Source organism: Schistocerca gregaria, chromosome 9 (assembly GCF_023897955.1).
Source record: "Schistocerca gregaria isolate iqSchGreg1 chromosome 9, iqSchGreg1.2, whole genome shotgun sequence".
Classification (NCBI taxonomy): Eukaryota; Metazoa; Arthropoda; class Insecta; order Orthoptera; family Acrididae; genus Schistocerca; species Schistocerca gregaria.
In genome coordinates, this window is record NC_064928.1 from 184,957,928 (window position 1) to 184,980,909 (window position 22,982).

Here is a 22,982-nt window from a genome sequence, read left to right on the forward strand (position 1 = left end):
CACCTCTCCAGCCTACAGCCACTCGAACCTGCTTATTGTTTTCATTCCTCGGTCCCCCGCCCCCTCCACCTCTACAATTTTCATCTTCCGATACTTCCCTCTGTTACCATGGTTATCATTTCTCGATTCTTCAGGATGAATCATATCAACCAATCCCTTCTTGTAGTCGGATTGTGCAATAAATTTATTTTGCCTCCGATTGGATTCAGTACTTGCTCATTGTTAATGGCTCTACTCATCCAGTTTTCAACGGTCTCCTCTAGTACCACATTTCAGAAACTTTTGTCCATCTCTAAACTGTTTAACACACACATTTCTCAGCCATCGAAGAGTAGCTCGATTGATGATCGTACTTATATATGTAGGACGTGCAAGTGCGTACACTGTCTCATCTAGTGTTCCGACACTAACGATTTCCTTAAATAATTCGACGGCCGTTTCCAGTTGTGGACCGGACCCACTACTCGATTCAGATCTGGTATGCTAATCATTCCTCTTCACCTGGCAGTTATGCGTGGAGCTGTAAGTGAAGCAGTTCTCCACTTAACATTACCAGATCAACAAATACTTGGACTCAAGTTCAAAACGGTTCCAATGGCTCTAACCACTACGGGACTTAACATCTGAGGTCATCAGTCCCCTAGACTACTAAAACCTAACTATCCTAAGGACATCACACACATCATGCATACAATCACAGAATTGGGTTGAATATAGGAACCACCACATCTGTAAAGGCCCCTTCCCCGTACGTAGACGTCCAGTAGTTTAGTCAACTTCAAGAAATTCGCAAATTAATGAACATGGTTTCTCGCATGAAAATGAAACTTCCTGACAAACTAAAACTGTGTCCCAGACCGGATCCCAGGTTCGAGTCCTGGTCTGGCACACATTTTTATTTTGTCAGGAAGTTTCAAATCAGCACAGACTCCAGTGTAGGATGAAACTTTGTTCCAGCTCCTTGCTGCAAGTACCTGCCGAATTCGTCATTTTGCGGAAGTTTTTCTCAAACTTATAGAAGTTGTGTGTGTGTTCAGTACCGATGCGAAAATTTCAGTGACGAAAATGAGAATGGCACAAAGACTGCCACCAGGACCCTTAAACACACATAATTGGCACTACCAGTCAAGGAAGTGCGACATGAGTCTACCAACCAATTTGTTTCACCAGAAGGGAAAGCAGAATGGCAGTACAGACGTCTTTAAATTTTAGCTCATTTTGTAATGTTACCGCAAAATGGTTCAAATGGCTCTGAGCACTATGCGACTTAACTTGTGAGGTCATTAGTCGCCTAGAACTTAGGACTACTTAAACCTAACTATCCTAAGGACATCACAAACATCCATGCCCGAGGCAGGATTCGAACGTGCGACCGTAGCAGCAGCGCGGTTCCAAACTGAAGCGCCTAGAACCTCTCGGGCAACACGGCCGGCTGGACTTCACTCCCGCGTGTATATTCGTCAGCACCATAAACAACATTTCACAATGGCATTTTGCAGGACGCCAGATTAGTATTGCAACTGACAGAGCAGACAATGTTTCCTATTTGACCCATGGTCACCCAAGATCCAAATCCACAAACTTGATATCTACTACGGCGAGTGAAAAAGAGAGAGTGCGCGAGAGGTTTTTGCTTGTGTGTGATAAATCCTTTCCCTCGAAAATTTCCTTGCTGCATACCTCTTTTGTGTTACCACACGTGTCACTGATCTCATTCGTGCTGAGACCGCAGTACATGCGAGATGCCTGGTTGCTTCCACCGTCCTGAATGGAATGCGTAAGTTCTGAATAAAATTCAACAATCTGCAGTCTTATAACATAATCATCATCATTTCATCCCCATCCACGCGCAAGTCGCCGAAGTGGCGTCAAATCGAAAGACTTGCACCAGGCCAACGGCCTACCCGACGGAAGGCCCTCGTCACACGATTTCTAGCTGTCCCCTGCGCAGGGAAACAGCACATGAGTCACGAATCCGTTATCTTGAGGCTGTAATAAACTGTGAACGAGAGACTGATAAATTTTGAATTGTTCTGGTTAAACTGTATAGCAATCGCTTTTTATTAGCGGAATATGAAGAACTGCACAATTTTAGTCCGTTTATGTATCACAATTTCCATTATTCACTTTCACAGAGAATAAACCAAATGACTAACTGCGTATTTACACAGTTGGAATCAAACTAGTTGTCAGCTACATGTCCAAAAACCAGAGTTTGCTAACTCTTAACGTGTCGGTCCTCCGAGACTGCCGGCCCTGCTCTGATCTGACAGCCGAACCGCGACGACCGCCATCCAAGCTAGTAGGCGCGACCATCTCCGAAGTGCTTTTCGTTTAGCAATTGATTATTATTCTACTGGTAATTAACGCTTTTGGATTAAGGAGTGAGACTGCTATTGAAAGATGGTTTTATACACTCCTGGAAATTGAAATAAGAACACCGAGAATTCATTGTCCCAGGAAGGGGAAACTTTATTGACACATTCCTGGGGTCAGATACATCACATGATCACACTGACAGAACCAAAGGCACATAGACACAGGCAACAGAACATGCACAATGTCGGCACTAGTACAGTGTATATCCACCTTTCGCCGCAATGCAGGCTGCTATTCTCCCATGGAGACGATCGTAGAGATGCTGGATGTAGTCCTGTGGAACGGCTTGCCATGCCATTTCCACCTGGCGCCTCAGTTGGACCAGCGTTCGTGCTGGACGTGCAGACCGCGTGAGACGACGCTTCATCCAGTCCCAAACATGCTCAATGGGGGACAGATCCGGAGATCTTGCTGGCCAGGGTTGTTGACTTACACCTTCTAGAGCACGTTGGGTGGCACGGGATACATGCGGACGTGCATTGTCCTGTTGGAACAGCAAGTTCCCTTTCCGGTCTAGGAATGGTAGAACGATGGGTTCGATGACGGTTTGGATGTACCGTGCACTATTCAGTGTCCCCTCGACGATCACCAGAGGTGTACGGGCAGTGTAGGAGATCGCTCCCCACACCATGATGCCGGGTGTTGGCCCTGTGTGCCTCGGTCGTATGCAGTCCTGATTGTGGCGCTCACCTGCACGGCGCCAAACACGCATACGACCATCATTGGCACCGAGGCAGAAGCGACTCTCATCGCTGTAGACGACACGTCTCCATTCGTCCCTCCATTCACGCCTGTCGCGACACCACTGGAGGCGGGCTGCACGATGTTGGGGCGTGAGCGGAAGACGGCCTAACGGTGTGCGGGACCGTAGCCCAGCTTCATGGAGACGGTTGCGAATGGTCCTCGCCGATACCCCAGGAACAACAGTGTCCCTAATTTGCTGGGAAGTGGCGGTGCGGTCCCCTACGGCACTGCGTAGGATCCTACGGTCTTGGCGTGCATCCGTGCGTCGCTGCGGTCCGGTCCCAGGTCGACGGGCACGTGCACCTTCCGCCGACCACTGGCGACAACATCGATGTACTGTGGAGACCTCACGCCCCACGAGTTGAGCAATTTGGCGGTACGTCCACCCGGCCTCCCGCATGCCCACTATACGCCCTCGCTCAAAGTCCGTCAACTGCACATACGGTTCACGTCCACGCTGTCGCGGCATGCTACCAGTGTTAAAGACTGCGATGGAGCTCCGTATGCCACGGCAAACTGGCTGACACTGACGGCGGCGCGCGGCATGCTACCAGTGTTAAAGACTGCGATGGAGCTCCGTATGCCACGGCAAACTGGCTGACACTGACGGCGGCGGTGCACAAATGCTGCGCAGCTAGCGCCATTCGACGGCCAACACCGTGGTTCCTGGTGTGTCCGCTGTGCCGTGCGTGTGATCATTGCTTGTACAGCCCTCTCGCAGTGTCCGGAGCAAGTATGGTGGGTCTGACACACCGGTGTCAATGTGTTCTTTTTTCCATTTCCAGGAGTGTATTAAACGCAAGTTAATTCAGTTTTTAGCTTTTCTAATATTAATAACAGAAGTTTATCATTTTGGCGCGCTACTCCCGAATAGAGCAGCCAATCGTAGAGAAGCACCACAATTTAGGCGGTCTTTCTCACGTTACATGTACCAAATACACCATCATACCACATTGTCATCTTCCTGCGCTGCCTTCTCATCTGCTCTAAGAAGAGCTGCTTCTAGCTGAATATGATGGCTATAAAGCCCGAAATATTACACTTCACAAAGAAGCCGGACGCGTATTGCCGTCCGCGTCGCTATATTAAGGAATCTTCCGACGACGTATTAGGTCGGCTAAGTTAAACCTCGAGTGTAACTTGCTGTTTCCTACAAAATAGGCAGTCACTTTACAATAAAAGGTTACACAAACACTTTCATAAAAGTCCCACGTATTCTTAAATTTAATTCGATGTTAACAAATTTTTCAGGAACACGTTTCCTGCTGTTGTCTGACTGCATTTTACATCATCTCTACTTCTGCCATCCTCAGTTATTTTCCTGCACAAATGTAAAAAAACCATTTGTGCTTTTTTTAGTGTATCATTTCCTAATGTAGTTTCCTCAGCATTGCCTCATTTAATGCTGCGTCTATCTAATATCTATGTAAAAGTGCTATGAGATCGTTATATTATACTTACGTTTAGATTAAGTGACGTCCATAAAACATGGTGGAACGTAATTTCTTTTATTTACTGCGTTGTTAATATAGGTCATGTGCTTACCATCTGCAAAAATTTCGTGTTATTTTTTAAAGTTGTGAAATGACTGATCGTTCCATTGATTCGTTGTGCTATTAGTAGATCATATCTTAGGTAGGGATAGGCGCTTCAGTCTGGAACCACGCCACCGGTACGGTCGCAGGTTCGAATCCTGCCTCGGGCATGGATATGTGTGATGTCCTAAGGCTAGATAGGTTTAAGTAGTAGTAAGTCTAGGGGACTGGCGATCTCAGATGTTAAGTCCCATAGTGCTCAGTCATTTGAACCAAGTCAGAGATATTTTTCATTACGTAGATGTGCGATCTTAACCCATTAAGTGCCATGGTCTCCATTTGGGGATTTCTCTTTGTAACGGAAATTTTACTATTTCCCATTGTTGTCCAGACCTTAGTCGTGCGCTTGCATTGAAGTTTCATACTTTGTTAAACGAGTGAGTTGTACACTTATATTCCTGTGAAGAAGCTACGTCTTTCAGTGTTAAAAGAGCGCACATTTCAAAACCGCGTAAGTTACATTATTACGTAAATAACTTCCAATATCTGTGTGCAGGCATGTTCTGTAGTAGTTTGAGATTTTTATAGATCATTTATGTCAAACACCTATTTCATTTCTGCATGACACCTGAATGACCTTCCATGGCAGTTTCCACCGAAAACTTTATTTTGCTTTTATTTGCTCCTCAGGCACAACGAGTCACTATGAAGCACTGTCTATGAGGGAAACTGAAGAAATTGTAAATGATTCGAACTTAATGGCTTCTTTTGGCGATGTGAATGAGACAATTGACATTATCGAGCTCCCTCCAGATCGTGTAGGTGAGATGTCTGATTGTGAAGATATCGACGAAAATATATTTGAAAATACTGTTCCAACTGATGTGCCAGGTTCCATGGCAATCCATGCTAATGGAGAAAAGGAAAATGCAGGCCAACGAAAGGAGAAAATGAAAGCTAGTACTTCTAACTGGGCAATAGAAGATGCGACTTGCTCTAAAAGCTATCTTGATACACCAGAAATTGAACAGCGAAAATCCAGTTTGGTAGCAGCACTAAAAGGAAAATCTGCTGTTGAGTGCGTTGAAAAATTAATTTTGACGAACAGGTACTGAACCTGATTGTCAGTGAAAGTGTCCGATATGCTACACGGGACAATAATCACAGCTATGATGCATGGATGCATAAAAAAGTTCATAGGTATACTACTCTTTACTGGATACCACACTCTTCCTCAGGAAACACCGGCCGGTGTACCCGAGTGGTTCTAAGCGCTTCAGTCTGGAACTACACGACCGCTACGGTCGCAGATTCGAATCCTGCCTCGGGCATGGATGTATGTGATGTCCTTAGGTTAGTTAGGTTTAAGTAGTTCTAAGTTCTAGGGGACTGATGACCTCAGATGTTAAGTCTCATAGTGCTCAGAGCCATTTGAGCCGTCTTCATTTCACTGATAACACACCTGAAGGGATACACTTTTTAAAGCTCGTCCGTTGATGGATTTACTTAACAATAATTTCATGAACTCTCAAGTTTTTTCCAACAACCTGTGCATTGATGAGCAAATGGTATATTATCGACACCATTACCTAAAACAGTTAATTCGCGGGAAGCCCATTGGATTCAAACAGTGGGCCCTGTGCTGTTCTCAAAGCGGTTTCTGTTACCATATGTCAGTTTATGGAGCAAAATAGAAGGATACAAGTGACGTTTCAGTTATGGATCTTGGTGGATCATTTGTGTTAAATATGATTTCTTTTCTGCAGACACCTGAACTTCACATAATATATTTTGATAACTACTTCACTGCCTTCCGTTTGATGAAAGAGCTCTCAGAAATGAGAGTAAAGGCAACTGGAACTGTCCATACAAAGCGAATGAATAACCGTCCAATAGAACCTGAGAACAGCATGAAGAAGAAACGGAGTGTATGACTATATATTTGACAAGAATACGGAGATAATGGCAGTAATGTGGAAGGATAACAGTTGTATGATGCTCTTGTCAAACCATGGGACAGTGCATCCAGTAAACCAAGTAAAGAGATGTAGCAACGCTGAGAACATCGAGCAAGTTCCACTGCCAATAATGATTCCAGAATATAACATTCTTATGGGAGATGTGGGCAAACTGGAATGTGGAGAAATATCGTGTGAGAATTCGAGGTAAGAAATGATACTTCCCGTTGGTCACCAATGTGTTATATGTAGCATTGGTCAACGCGCACGTCATCTACTGCCTCTCGAATGAAAGTATTTCACTGCTTTAATTCTGGAGGATCGTGACAAGGACATGTCTTGTTAAGTCATCTACTGCTTCTGATCCGAAAAGAGCAGGACGTCCATCATACACAAAATCAACCCTTTCACGTGTTCCAATTGAACTCAGGGCTTATAACGGACATGTGATTGAACGCACAACACTGGGGAAATAGAGAATATGTGAAAACTGCAAGAAAAAAAGTGAGGAAACTATGTTCTGTGTGCAATGTGGGACTCCATATTGATGGTTTTGTTGTCTGGCACAAAAAATGAAACAAAATGTAAAACGTGAGTGTCATGTGCCGTGATCCCCATCTGGGGATCGATTAAAATAAATCATATATTTCAAAGTTATAGAATTTTTTATTTTATATTCCTTTTCCTCATTTCTGTGCCAATCAGGAAACACAGAAATAAATGTAGATCGAAGAAGAAAATGGTGCTTAATGGATTAATTTTGTCTTTTGTTTACCGTGTTGAGTTCACCCGTTTCTTTATCTATTATGTTGATAAGGTTTTCCAGGTAATTTTTATACGAGGGCTATCCACAAAGTACATTACGTTTTCGTTTGTGTCCGTTAGGGGCGGGGCTAGCGCGGCCATCTTGGTGTCATGGCATTCCGCCGATCAGTCGGCATCCTGCCGTGCTGGTGAGAGGTTCGTGCTGTACTCCGTTGAGTTTGAAATGTCAGCGGTAATTGAAAATGCCGCGAAGTGTGAAGTGCGTGCTGTAATAAGGTTTCTGACTGCAAAAAACTGTACACCGATAGAAATCTATCGGCAGCTTTGTGAAGTGTATGGGGAACAACATAATCACTGAAGTTGGAGTGCGTCAATGGGTCATAAAATTAAAAAATGGCGAAGTGGAAGACCCAGCTTACTGACTGCCGAACTTGTCGAAAAAGTCGATGCCGCGGTCCGTGAAAACCGTAATTTCGCAATAACGGAACACTCTACGAGTTTTCCACAAATTTCACGAAGTTTGTTGCACGAAATCATTACCGAAAAGCTCGGTTACCACAAGCTTTGTGCAAGATTCGCAAAAATCAGCGAATGGCTGCAGCGTCAACGTTTTTGGACGCTTACGAGAAAGACGGCGACTCATTACTTTATGGCATCGTTACTGGTGACGAAACATGGGTTAAGCATGTGAACTGCGAGACAAAATTGCAGTCAATGCAGTGAGGGCACACAAATTCCCCCCAAAAACCCAAGAAATGCATGCAGACAATGTCGGAAAGGAAGGTGATGGCGACTGTCTTTTGGGACAGAAAAGGTGTGATTTTTGTGGATTTCCTGGAAAGATGCACTACAATAAACTCTCAAAGGTATTGCCAAACTCTGCACAACCTCAGAAGAGCAATACAAAACAAGCGCAGGGGAAAGTTGGGATCAAAGATCTTGCTGATTCACGACAACGCCCGGGCCCACACGGCAAATGCCACTCGTGAAGTTCTCGAATCTTTCAAGTGGGAGTTGTTTCCTCATCCGCCGTACAGTCCCGACCTGGCACCGAGCGACTTCCACTTATTCCCAGCAATGAAGAAGTGGTTAGCTATGCAGCGTTTGGGTGACGACGCACAGCTTCAAGAAGAGGTAACCATGTGGTTGAAGGCGCAGGCGGCCGAATTTTGCGACGAAGGAATTTCCAAGCTTGTCCATCGCTACAATAGGTGCCTTAATTTAAATGGCAACTATGTAGAAAAGTAGTATTTAAGTGTGGCTTTCATCTGTATATAATAAAAATATTCCAATACTTCATTTATTTTTAATTCCAAAACGTAATGTACTTTGTGGATAGCCCTCGTATTTATAGTCCATTTGTTCGTTTAGGATGTCAGTTCAGATATCGATTTGTGTTTGTATAACATGCTAGTTTGAAAATGTTTATGGATTGACCTTCTGGTATCTTAGGTAGGATTTTCAAAATGTTTTCAATTGTGTTCAACTTGTGGTTTTTAATTCTTAAGTGCAGGGAAAAACGTAATTGGTTGCTTTTGCTTTAACGAACACACGAGAGATAGCGAAAGCAACCAATCAAGTTATTGGCTACTTTGAAGAAATAAAAACCACAGATCGCACACAGTCGAAAACGCCATGAAAATTCTACAGATGATACCAAAAGGTCAAACGATGAACATTTTGGAACAGGAGCATTTGAAACGGCACAAATGCCGAAACAAGCGTATCATGAACTCATGTAAAAATAACAGTAAATAAATTGTTTGCAACTAATTTTGTAAAAGTATAAAAAGCATGCCATATTATGGCCTTGCGCAAGCTGCGGGCGCAACAAAGAAGATATTTAATGATGTCAGTTACGGTACCGGTTCCCTTTCATACCCTTCAGCTTTCATGACAGCAATGTAGTTTGTGCGGAAAGTTGTGAATAACATTTCGCTCATTGTACAGGGAGTATCTAATCATCCGATTTGACACGTCTATATTTCTGAAACTAATAAACATATACAGCGAATTTTTTTTTTATGAACCGGAAGCTCAAAAGTTTTTTTTCATACCTTTTCAAAGGTGTTCAATACACCTCCCCCCACCCCCACCCCCTCCCCGAGATACAAGGCATATGTCAATGCAGTATTACAAATTGTTCCCACACTGCAGCGAGCATGTCTTGAGTTACAGCTTCCACACCCGCTGTTGTACGATGTTTCAGTTCATTGTTATTGGTCGAGGCACATAAACAGTCTTTTATAGACCCGTCACACAGTGATGTCTGGTTACCTTGGACGCCAGCAATGTGAGACTGAGTCATTTAGTCCAGTGCGGCCGATCCATCTCACAACAATCCTCTGATTCCTTCTGTAATCCTTTGATTTAAAAATGCCCGCACTTCCACATGCCATTGTGGTGGTACCCCATCCTGTTGGTAAATGAAGTCGTTAGAATCAGTCTCCAAATGTGGGAAAATAAATTTCTCAGGTATGTCGAGATGTGTGCTTCTTGTTTACGGCAAAGAAAAATGGACCAAACATCTGTTACCGTGAAATGCAAAAAAAAAAGAAAAAAACCATTAAATTGTGGTGACTGCCTCTCTTCTTGTACAACTTCATGCGGTTGTTCCGTACCCCATTTTCTCACATTATGACGATTCACCTTTCTATTTAAATGGAGTGTTGCCCCGTCACAAAACACTAAGCGTCGGAGAAAACTGTTATCCTCCATCTTGCCAAGAAAGAAATTACAGGACTTCACACGTTGTTTGTCACTTTCACGAAGAGCTTGCAGTAGCTGATTTTTGTATGGTTTCATGTGAAAACGTCGACGCACCACACGCCAGACGGACATCGGGGGCATTTTGATCTATCGAGCTGCACGGCGAACGGATTTTTGTGCACTCCTTGTGAATGCTTTCGATGACTGTGTTTGACGCTCGGGGACAGTCGGGCGATTTGCCTTTACACGAACAACCTGTTGCTCAAAATTGTTCATGCCATCATCTAATGCTCTGTGCCGTAGGATGATTCACACCATACCTAGTACGAAAGTCACGCTGAACAATTATTACTGCTTGTTCACAAAGAAAAGAGCTAATTCTAGGGGGGGGGAGAGGGGGGGGCAGCGTATAGAGGGGGTAAGCTTCGCCCACCGGCACACAGCATATTGGCGGTCTAGTAAGTCGCGGTAACGTTACGCAGTGCTGGCAACACTCTGGCGTCCACATAACACTTGTGCTCCAAGCGGCATATACAATGCCATTTATTAGCCGCGGGAGCAACTGTTAATGTTGCGCTTGTACTACTGCAAAAGCGGACGGCGGCATAAAAAACGATTGCAGGATACGTGAAAGTTTTTGTGTGTAAAACCCAGTATTGCACTTTCGACGGTTGGCCGTTATGAAGTGAAATCCAAAGTTTTATATTAAATGATATTGCCTATTGCTAGTAATTTTGTAACAATTCTCCTGGACAATTTGACATTAACTAGTAGAAAAACTTAGATTGTGGCATAAAAAGAGAAGGAATGAATTTGGAAAATTTATTGACAATTGTTACGCTGTATTGTACCCTTAAATAACATTACTCAGAATCATTCATTGTACTCCTCTTCTGTGTGCGCTTCATGTTCACCGCTACTGTCCCTTTCGGCATTATTAGTAATGATATCGTCCATTGCTAGTTCAACAACACCATCACGCCTCCAATATTCTTCTTCTAGTTGTTGGATCTTCCTCCAGTACCCTTCCCAGTCATCGGCAGTTACAGACAAAAGGAATTCACTTGCTGTCGCAAAAAGGTTAACTTTCGACATGTCCCCTGAAATGTTGCGCTCCCTAAACAAACGTTTTAATTTCGCCCATGACAGTTCTAACGCACTCAAATCACAACTGTAGGGTGGCAAGCGTACACCCATGTGGCCTTTCCCCTACGCCCTTTCGTCAATAACATATGTTTCTGTAGCAGGTCTATGCTCTTGTATTAAAGCGAACAGAACCTGCTTTCTCATGCTGTCATTACAGGCGAAACGCCTATTTTGAAGCCATTCAAACATCCTCACTTTGGTGTCATACCGTGTGGGTGTTTTGTCAACCTGTCTGTTATGGTATGGAGCGTTGTCCATCACAATTACCGACTTCGGAGGAAGTTTCGGGAGCACCATGCTTGAAAACCACCTTTCAAAATTTCCTGAGTTCATCTGACCATGGTAGTCACCTTTAGTTGATTTAGCCAAAAATTTTAAGTTTGGCTTCCCTGACAAATCCCGTCCTTGATCCAACGCTTCCAATAATCAGTCTTTTGAAGGACGTTCCCCAACCCACAACGCCGACAATATCACTCTTCTGCCAACATTTACTTACTGTCATATTGCTGTCTATCCTCGTTTCATCCAAATAGAGTATTTCTGTGGCTGCTTCCCTCAGATGTCATTTGCACAGTGAAACGCGACCGCCAATCAACAATGTCTCCACGCTCTAGCAGTAAAGACCGCTTATTTTGTACTTTTTGCCATGTGAATCCCATGGATAACAAAATATTCCGCAGTGAAGTAATACCCCTCGTCCAGCCGATCTTTTCTTGTAGTACAGGACGAAGTGTTCTCAGACCGGGAGCTATCTTCTGTACTATATAAAAATCTTCGATTGTTTGTTTTTACGACAGTCCTGTCGAAATCATCCAACTGAATTTTTCCAGTAGATCTTGGCCTGAATAAAAGAGAATTTAAAAAAAGAGTTACATAGTGAGAGTGTAAGAATGTGTAGTTAGAAGTAACAAGGAGACTTTTCCAGGTGAAGAATCTACTTCTTTAAAATGCTTATAGAGTAGTGTTAGTGTAGTAGGTTATGGTCCCTGGTGCCGTACTATGCAGTCACATTTAACTGAATTGAGTGAAAATGAAAACCTTGCTATTAATATTAAAAAAAAAAAAATGCGGTGTAACAGGATGCGTGCCCGTCACCTGCGGTACAGCAATCAAGCACCATAACCACTACGCTATAAAGCGAATTCCGTAGATAAGATTGATATAAAGCTTTAGACTCAATTTTATATGCCTATTGGAGGACAAGAAATTCTTTCATACCATCCAAACGAAACAACTACAGTAATTCAGACAAACGGTAAGGTAGATTCAAAGCAATGTCGAACTGAAAAATTTGAACTGGAATTTACCTTTTTTTTTTTGGCACGAGTGTCTGGTGATTTTCTAGGGTTGACTTTAGAAAATCTGCTTATTCTTTTCACGAAACTGACTCTCACCCCTGTATTAGTAACTGTTCGTGTTATTGGCTGCGAAAGAGGTTGGAGCAATTTTTTATTCTTTCTCGACTCTGTAGTGTGTTACCCTTTGCGCTTATCTGAGGAGTGGATGGAGTATTTGGCGTTGCCCGTGATGGCCCAGGAACCTCTTCGCACTCATAATGCAGTGTAAAACGTCTCTAAGGAACGTAGCGAAGCTCACCAGTCACTTTACAGTAGCTACGCACAGTTCAGTATTAAATCACTGAGGTTGGCAGCGGCCGGACGCTAAACACGATTGAACGGAAGTAGACCGAATTTTAACGACTCAGAACTAGGGAGGCCTGGCTCTTCTTTTTGTTAACAAGCAAAAGCTATGATTTTTTAAAAATCGGAAGATTCTTTTTGGTACACTCTGTATTTTAATGTACAGTAGTGGAAATCCGTATGCAGGCATGGATATTTATAGGAAAATTAACCTCGTTTCTTGGAATATTTGTGGAATAGTATGATATCAAGTATACTGACAAATGCAGTCAAATGGTATCGCATTTGATGTTAGTAGTACAGTACATAGCAAGACATCAACGATTGAGATGGTAGAGGTTGGAACTCAGTATAAAGGCAGTGCTCTCTTCCCGGTGTTAAGTGTGTGCGTATGCGCCTTTACTGCAGATATGAAACTGACACCTTTAGCGAAAATGCGTATTATGCAAGTAAACTATGATTGTGATAACGCCACACGGAAAACAGTTGTGATGTGAAGAAAAAGCAAAAATCGGTACGTGGAAGGAAATGAGGCTCTCTAATCGTTAAATCGCAAAGGAGTTGAACCTTTCAAGTACAGTGATCAATAATTTCGTTAGATTGGACGTACAGTGTGGACAGAACGGAAAATGTGGGCAAAGTAGAAAATTACCTGAGGCATCGAAACAGTTCTAAAGGACGACTGATAGCTGAAATTTGTTATTTACAAATCAAGATAACGGTCGCTGCGTGCAACAGCCTCTGTATGGAGGGTTACCTGATGAAAGTTACTTTTGTGTAAAGAAAGGGTCACAAACCATTATTCTACTTAACTTACTGATGATTTACAATTACTAGTAACTGCCGAATGTGTATGAACAATGTCGAATGAAAATATCTTGCGTTCAAGAAACGACTGCAGGAACCCGGTCTAACATCCAAGTTAGATTGCAGATTGCTGAAAAACATATGTCATGCTCTTGAGAGTGGGATAAAGTGATCTTCAAAGGCTTGAAAAAGTTTGATTTGGATAGTCCGGATGTATTTCAATGTGACTGGCATGTTCTGAGGACAGAATATACAAAACGGATTGGAACGTATGAGGACTTAATTAACGGAAGTCTAATGTTTCAACAAGATAATGCTTCAGGGCATGTTTCTGCTACAACAGAAAAAGGTTTGAAGATACTCATGTCTTTTCCTCGTCTGTACGTAGTCAGGATTTGAACCCCGTCGGAAAGCTTTTGGGAAATATTTGTAAGGCGAGTTAATCACAATGGAAGACCAATTTGAGGCCGTATGTGAGCAGAAAAGAGCAATGCACGAAGAGTGGGAGATAGCTTCACTGCAAAAACTATAAACCCTAACAAAGTGAACGGCGAAGAGAATTTTTGAGACAATTAGGAAGAATGGAAGTTGTACGGAGTACTAACAATGCAGTAACACGAGTGCCTTTATACCAATTTCCGTCCCGGAAATGCAAACGCCTTACTTTGTTATTCGTGATAAGAAACAAACTAAGGTATATAACTTTTATGACAAATATAATGCATTTATGTTTGCGGTAACATTACAAAATCAGCTAAAATTTAAAGACGTCTGTACTGCCATTCTGCTTTCCCTTCTGGTGAAACAAATTGGTTGGTGGACTCGTGTCGCACTTCCTTGACTGGTAGTGCCAATTATGTGTGTTTAAGGGTCCTGGTGGCAGTCTTTGTGCCATTCTCATTTTCGTCACTGAAATTTTCGCATCGGTACTGAACACACACACAACTTCTATAAGTTTGAGAAAATGACGAATTCGGCAAGTACTTGCAGCAAGGAGCTGGAACAAATTTTCATCCTACACTGGAGTCTGTGCTGATTTGAAACTTACCGACAAAACAAAAATGTGTGCCAGACCAGGGCTCGAACCTGGGATCCGGTCTGGGCCACAGTTTTAGTTTGTCAGGAAGTTTCATGCAAGAAACCACGTTCGTTAATTTGCGAATGTTTTGAAGTTAACTAAACTACTGGACGTCGACGGAGGGGGGGGGGGGGGGAGTTTAGAGATGTGTTGGTTCCAATATTCAAACCAATTCTGTGATTGTATGCATGATGTGCCATACCACAACAGGAAGTTCGACAGAATGCCCAATAAATATGATTTCACGATTACGAAGAGTGGTTGCGAGACAGGCAAATAAACCGCAGCGACTCATTGAGGAAGACTGAACTGTTGTCTAAAAACGAAAACAATCAGCCATGAAAGTGCACATCGTGGATAAAATCGCTGAGAGCAGAGACCACGAAGTAGTTCGTTTACCGCCCTACAACTGCGATCTAAATCAGATAGAATTGGCATGGATCAAAATAAAACACAATTTCAGGGAGAACATTGTCACTTGTGACATGTCGAAGGAAAGCTAGCAGAATCTCGTTAATGGTTCTTTGTTTTAAGTTAGTGCACAGGACTAGCAAAGTTACTGCGAGAGAGAGAGAGAGAGAGAGAGAGAGAGAGAGAGAGAGAGAGAGAGAGAGCGCTGCGTTCGCAAATCATAATGGGGATCACATTAAATTGCGTGCGATGTACCCGGGTCGTTTCATAGCGAATAGTAACAGTGATGGATAACATGTCTGACGTGCTTCGCCATGAGAGACATGTCCCCTATGAGGACAGTTTTAGACTATGCGAGTTGCACTTTCAGGAGGACGTAAGAGTTTGTCTTCATCTAGACCAGGGGTCTCCAAACTTTTTAGTCCGCGGGCCACATTGACTCCTTCACGAAGTCATAAGGGCCAAGATATACCTAGTGGGACTAAAGCACCCTAGCATTCCACCATCACCGTAATGTAAGGCTAAAGAAAAGATGAAATCGCAAAAATCTAAGGTTGTGGGAGTAGCAAGGACTGAAACGAACTACGATATTTATTTAATTACACAATTTTGATTGGTGGTTGTTGTTGTTGTTGTTGTTGTTGTTGTTGTGGTCTTCAGTCCTGAGACTGGTTTGATGCAGCTCTCCATGCTACTCTATCCTGTGCAAGCCTCTTCATCTCCCAGTACCTACTGCAACCTACATCCTTCTGAATCTGCTTAGTGTAGTCATCTCTTGGTCTCCCTCTACGATTTTTACCATCCACGCTGCCCTCCAATACTAAATTGGTGATCCCTTGATGCCTCAGAACATGTCCTACCAACCGATCCCTTCTTCTGGCCAAGTTGTGCCACAAACTTCTCTTCTCTCCAATCCTATTCAATACTTCCTCATTAGTTGTGTGATCTACCCATCTAATCTTCAGCATTCTTCTGTAGCACCACATTTCGAAAGCTTCTATTCTCTTCTTGTCTAAACTATTTATTGTCCACGTTTCACTTTCATACATGGCTACACTCCATACAAATACTTTCAGAAACGACTTCCTGACACTTAAATCTATACTCGATGTTAACAAATTTCTCTTCTTCAGAAACGCTTTCCTTGCCATTGCCAGTCTACATTTTATATCATCTCTACTTCGACCATCATCGGTTATTTTGCTCTTCAAATAGTAAAACTCCTTTACTACTTTAAGTGTCTCATTTCCTAATCTAATTCCCTCAGCATCACCCAACGTAATTCTACTACATTCCATTATCCTCGCTTTGCTTTTGTTGATGTTCATCTTATATCCTCCTTTCAAGACACCATCCATTCCGTTCAACTGCTCTTCTAACTCCTTTGCTGTCTCTGACAGAATTGCAATGTCATCGGCGAACTTCAACATTTTTATTTCTTCTCCATGGATTTTAATACCTACTCCGAATTTTTCTTTTGTTTTCTTCACTCCTTGCTCAGTATACAGATTGAATAACATCGGGGAGAGGCTACAACCCTGTCTCACTCCCTTCCCAACCACTGCTTCCCTTTCATGTCCCTCGACTTTTATAACTGCCATCTGGTTTCTGTACAAATTGTAAATAGCCTTTCGCTCCCTGTATTTTACCCCTGCTACCTTCAGAATTTGAAAGAGAGTATTCCAATCAATATTGTCAAAAGCTTTCTCTAAGTCTACAAATGCTTGAAACGTAGGTTTGCCCTTCTCTAATCTAGCTTCTAAGATAAGTCGTAGGGACAGTATTGCCTCACGTGTTCCAACATTTCTACGGAATCCAAACTGATCTTCCCCGAGGTCGGCTTCTACTAGTTTTTCCATTCGCCTGTAAAGAATTCGCGTTAGTATTTTGCAGCTGTAACTTATTAAACTGATAGTTCGGTAATTTCCATATCTGTCAACACCTGCTTTCTTTGGGATTGGAATTATCATATTCTTCTTGAAGTCTGAGGGTATTTCGCCTGTCTCATACATCTTGCTCACCAGATGGTAGAGTTTTGGCAGGACTGGCTCTCCCAAGGCCGTCAGTAGTTCCAATGGAATGTTGTCTACTCCGGGGGACTTGTTTCGACTCAGGTCTTTCAGTGCTCTGTCAAACTCTTCACGCAGTATCATATCTCCCATTTCATCATCATCTACATCCTCTTCCATTTCCATAATATTGTCCTCAAGTTCATCACCCTTGTATAGACCCTCTATAAACTCCTTCCACCTTTCTGCTTTCCCTTCTTTGCTTAGAACTGGGTTTCCATCTGAGCTCTTGATGTTCATACAAGTGGTTCTCTCTTCTCCTAAGGTCTCTTTAATTTTCCTGTAGGCAGTATCTATCTTACCCCTAGTGAGATAAGCCTCTACATCCTTACATTTGTCCTCTAGCCATCCCTGCTTAGCCATTTTGCACTTCCTGTCGATCTCATTTTTGAGACGTCTGTATTCCTTTTTGCCTGCTTCATTTACTGCATTTTTATATTTTCTCCTTTCATCAATTAAATTCAATATTTCTTCTGTTACCCAAGGATTTCTACTAGCCTTCATCTTTTTACCTACTTGATCCTCTGCTGCCTTCACTACTTCATCCCTCAAAGCTACCCATTCTTCTTCTACCGTATTTCTTTCCCCCATTCCTGTCAATTGTTCCCTTATGCTCTCCCTGAAATTCTGTACAACCTTTGGTTCTTTTAGTTTATCCAGGTCCCATCTCCTTAAATTCCCACCTTTTTGCAGTTTCTTTAGTTTTAATCTACAGGTCATAACCAATAGATTGTGGTCAGAGTCTACATCTGCCCCTGGAAATGTCTTACAACTTAAAACCTGGTTCCGAAATCTCTGTCTTACCATTATATAATCTATCTGAAATCTGTCAGTATCTCCAGGCTTCTTCCATGTATACAGCCTTCTTTTATGGTTCTTGAACCAAGTGTTAGCTATGATTAAGTTGTGCTCTGTGCAAAATTCTACCAGGTGGCTTCCTCTTTCATTTCTTTGCCCCAGTCCATATTCACCTACTACGTTTCCTTCTCTCCCTTTTCCTACTACCGAATTCCAGTCACCCATGACTATTAAATTTTCGTCACCCTTCGCTATCTGAATAATTTCTTTTATTTCATCATACATTTCTTCAATTTCTTCGTCATCTGCAGAGCTAGTTGGCATATAAACTTGCACTACTGTAGTAGGTGTCGGCTTCGTATCTATCTTGGCCACAATAATGCGTTCACTATGCTGTTTGTAGTAGCTTACCCTCATTCCTATTTTCCTATCCATTATTAAACCTACTCCTGCATTACCTCTATTTGATTTTGTGTTTATAACCCTATAGTCACCTGACCAGAAGTCTTGTTCCTCCTGCCACCGAACTTGACTAATTCCCACTATATCTAACTTTAACCTATCCATTTCCCTTTTTAAATTTTCTAACCTACCTGCCTGATTAAGGGATCTGACATTCCACGCTCCGATCCGAGGAACGCCAGTTTTCTTTCTCCTGATAACGACATCCTCTTAAGTAGTCCCCGCCCGGAGATCCAAATGGGGGACTATTTTACCTCCGGAATATTTTACCCAAGAGGACGCCATCATCATTTAATCATACAGTAAAGCTGCATGCCCTCGGGAAAGATTACGGCCGTAGTTTTCCCTTGCTTTCAGCCGTTCGCAGTACCTGCATAGCAAGGCCGTTTTGGTCATTGTTACAAGGCTAGATCAGTCAATCATCCAGACTGTTGCCCCTGCAACTACTGAAAAGGCTGCTGCCCCTCTTCAGGAACCACACGTTTGTCTGGCCTCTCAACAGATACCCCTCCGTTGTGGTTGCACCTACGGTACGGTTATCTGTATCGCTGAGGCACGCAAGGCTCCCCACCAACGGCAAGGTCCATGGTTCATGGGGGGAGGTGGTGGATGTACCTGACCGAAATTCTGGCGTATTTTATTCTGGCGATTTTCATGTAGTCTTGTAGCGAGTAGCAGAGCCAGACCATTTATTTGATAGTTCTGTTGCGTGATTGTGTCTGTGTTGTGAGTGTCTCACGAGTTTTTTAGTGTTTTATGCTCTGCACTAGTAGGTGAGAGGACGAAGTGTGGGACAATTCAAAGTTTCAATTCGAAGAGACAAGGAAAATCTCAAAATCGAAATACGTATAGTACGACTCGAGTATTTTTTCACTGTATTTTTTAGTAGAACTACAGTGTAATTGTATTTAATTTAGTAATTAAAGTACGTTAAAAATAAATTCATTGCCTTTTGTTTAGGCAGACTACTACTTTTTCACTTTCGCACGGAGAATGGTCTGTCTGTTTATTGTGGATAGCCACTAGTTTAACCATGACCTTCCGATTTGTAAAGATAGAGCTCCGACAATGTCGCGGTGTATTGATCGCGATAGGCCTCGAGACTCAATTGTTGGCAGTATAGGTACCACCTCAAATATTTGGCGGGCCGGATACTGGGGATGTCCAGCCAGCTAACGCGGGCCGATTTGCCGGCCCTCGTGAGCCGGGTTCGGCCCGCGGGCCGTAGTTTGGAGACCCCTGATCTAGACCTATGCTCTGCAAACGACCATGAGGTGCATGACAGAGGGTACGTTCCATGTACCAGATTACTAGGGTTTCTTCCTGTTCCATTGAAGTATTGAGCGCGGGAAGAACGATCGTTTGAATGCCTCTGCGCGTGCAGTAATTACTTTAGTCAGGAACTGGAGCGGGAGTATTGGACATGAGATGGAATAAGAGAAACGTTCATCGTGTAACTTTTCAGTATCACGCCCTCAGGCTATGACGATAATGTATTGAATTAAATACAAATGACTGTGATATTTGTGAACATCATTTTGACAGTTCATTCAGTCACACTTAATTACACTTTGTAAACATTACTGCTGCGCTGTGTTTAATCAATGCAATGTGCAAACAAATTCCACAAGTTATTTTTTGACTTTTGAGTCATGGTGTCGTAAGCTGTACATTCATCTACTTTCATTTGTCTTGATTTGCGATAAATAACTAATATACAAGTTGTGGGTAAAACTCTCGAGCATGAATGTGTCAACAAATTAGATGACTTCCTATCCGACTGAAGTGTCACTTAAGCTGGCATATTTCCGGGAGTGGCGCCTCCGCTTTCGTTATAAGGCAAGCAGTGTCGATGCTGTCTGCCCCCCACGGCTCCGTACACTTCGGAAGCCGTAATGCTAATGCGGAGACACGGCTGTTCCTGACAAACACCGCGCCAATTAGCCCAGAGAAAGAAGGAAAACCAGCGGAAAAAAATTGTGTAGTCGCAGATTTTTGTACAATGGTAGGCCACTGTTTATAAGTACATATTTCATGTACAGACTCTCTTAATCATTGCAAATAACTAATAACTTAATAAAATGAATTTCAAGTATAAGACAGTTTCTGCTGCATTATGTAATAATCAATAACGCGTTTCGTGCTCTTAGCGCACCATCATATAAACTGCAGTAAGTGATGAAGTAAGTATTACATGAAACTTTTGATTCGTGAACATATCTAAAGCATTAAATGACAGAATAAACAAAACCTTATAAAAGTACAGGGAAGCACTGAACTCACTCAACAGCAAAGTTGTTCTGTCTACTCACATAACAGAAGTGGACAGAAAATGCTTTGTGTAAATTGAAGAGCTAGCAGTTCTCATGGTGGAGAAAGGGGCCTTTCCTTGGGTAGCTGGGGGGGGGGGGGGGGGGGGGGGATGCAACAAACGTACAGTGTGCCCAGCAATCAGTTTCCCGCCTACCGGTGCAAGGTGGTCTGCAGAGATGTACGTAGATTCTGTTCACATGTGTACTTCTGTTAGTAACTAATATCTGTATTCCATTTAGTGTTAATGCATTTGTGGAAAACAAACATTTCTAACGCGTGTCGTCGTACAACACATTTTGTGAAATACCAAAAATCTCCAGGTGTGTCTTCTTGTGATGTAATGGGGTAGGTGGAGTCAGGACTCACTAACTCGCTCTTGGTTTTACAGATGCACAAATAAAGGAAGTGCTTGTCATCGTTCCGTGTCCTGCCTTCCATCATCATCTACCCTCTACCCCCCCCCTCCACAAGCAGCATCCTCATCGACAAACATTAATGTTATACCATAAAAACATTGTTTTCATCAATTTACTATTTTTCCACGCCTTGTAACACGATGACTATTAGTCCTAGAGAAAAAAAAATTAATATAAACTTTTTTGTAGGAAAGTCAGCGTATTTTAATTTTGTACTGGTAAACATTTTCGGTAGAGGCCATGGTTGTTCAAGAAAAACGTAAAAAAGTGACCTTTAAAGGCCCCCACACCCCAACGCTCACACCCTACAGGTGAGCGTTGACTGGCCCAAATCGTCAACTTATCGTGGACAAATAGTATCCACTACATTCATAATAAAGTCTGTACATGCATGCTTCATACATTGTCTATTACTTTCGAAAGAACATCACCTTTATACTGATTTCCAGTGCTGCATATTTTGGAGCTGCTCTGCCTGAGAGCCTTAAACAGATTGTTTGTAATTTTTTGGTGACGTGTGCCGGCAGGACCAGAAACTGCTGACACAGCTGGTGGGGAAGCACGGCGACGCCGTAGAGGACAAGTCCCTGACCATCTGCAGCGGCACCGACTACATCAACATCAACTACCAGCACGTCGTCTGCCCCGACGCCGACACCGCCAAGGTGCGTCGAGCACTCTGCGCAACCGCCTTCTCTCAGTGCAGGGGTCACACAAACAGTTCGACCTCTGCATATGCTTGCTCTCTTGTCACACTTTTCTTCTCGCAATCCTCTACAAACTTCAGTTTGAGCAAAATTCTTCAGTGGTGAAGCTACTGAAAATACGTCACTTGCTTCACGAGCACTAGCTTCAGTCGTTTGACTGGCAGCTTTCATTATATTCCCGAAGCACCAGTTACTGATGCACCTACAATGCAAAAATATCGACAGCAGCCTTGGCACTGTTGGCGCAATTTAGAAAGCTAACATCACAATATGGTGTTTCGTTCATGGCTGCTGGTGTGGTATGGATAAAAGGTGAGTTGAGATATAGAAATAGGTTTTCAGATTTAATTATCACAAAGTATGTTGGAATCGGCTGTGCTCTCAGCATGTGGCGAGGTTTGAGCAGTGCAGGTGAAGAGCTCTCTCTTCCTTACGAGATTTTCCAGTCGAGCTGGCCTGAGAACACGTGAAGCCTAGGTTTAAGTAAAGAAGAGACTCAGCTAGTGTCGTGTGTTGCAGTCAAGGGTCACCTTTTTAAGTTTTTACAAAGATAATGAAAGAAAAATATTTTTTGGTGTAAATCCTTTCATTGTGAACCAAAATACTCATCTTTAAATAAAATTTATACGTTTTGCAAGCTTTCCAACCAATTTTGGAAAATTCTTTTGTTCTCTTCTGTTGGTATCTTTAAGATTGCTTTTGAATGAATACAGAAGCCTGCTGTCATGACTGTTCAGGCATTCAGTTGTCTGACGTAATTGTGACAGCAAAACAGAGTGCTTGGCTGAATGCAGATGACAAGATATTAATCCAGTCTTGTTCTCTACCAAACTAGCAGTTGTTTGTCATGCTGTGAGACATCTAACACTGTCGCAATGAAAATGATTTAACATTTTAAGTTGCTTCTCCTGGTTTCATTAACCACACGTAGCTAATAAATTGATGTGTGCTGTGACGAATACCATTCACCATTAAATGTTCTTCACCCCTCTAAAGCGTAACCAACAAAACAAATGAACCTCTCTTTTTTTTCAGTATCCATATA

The 22,982-nt window shown here is 42.7% G+C and overlaps 1 protein-coding gene across 5 annotated transcripts in view; it reads left to right on the forward strand.

Moving 5' to 3' along the window:
* The window catches only part of LOC126291772 (1-phosphatidylinositol 4,5-bisphosphate phosphodiesterase), a 372,603-nt gene that overhangs the window by 213,748 nt on the left and 135,873 nt on the right, over positions 1-22,982 (forward strand). For 4 of the 5 annotated variants that reach the window (XM_049985456.1, XM_049985457.1, XM_049985459.1 and 1 more), the window contains one exon: positions 21,758-21,895. In XM_049985456.1, coding sequence (XP_049841413.1) covers positions 21,758-21,895 — 138 coding nt within the window. Of the gene's footprint in view, positions 1-21,757; positions 21,896-22,982 lie in introns of those variants that run through there. The other variant, XM_049985460.1, reaches the window with a different exon arrangement.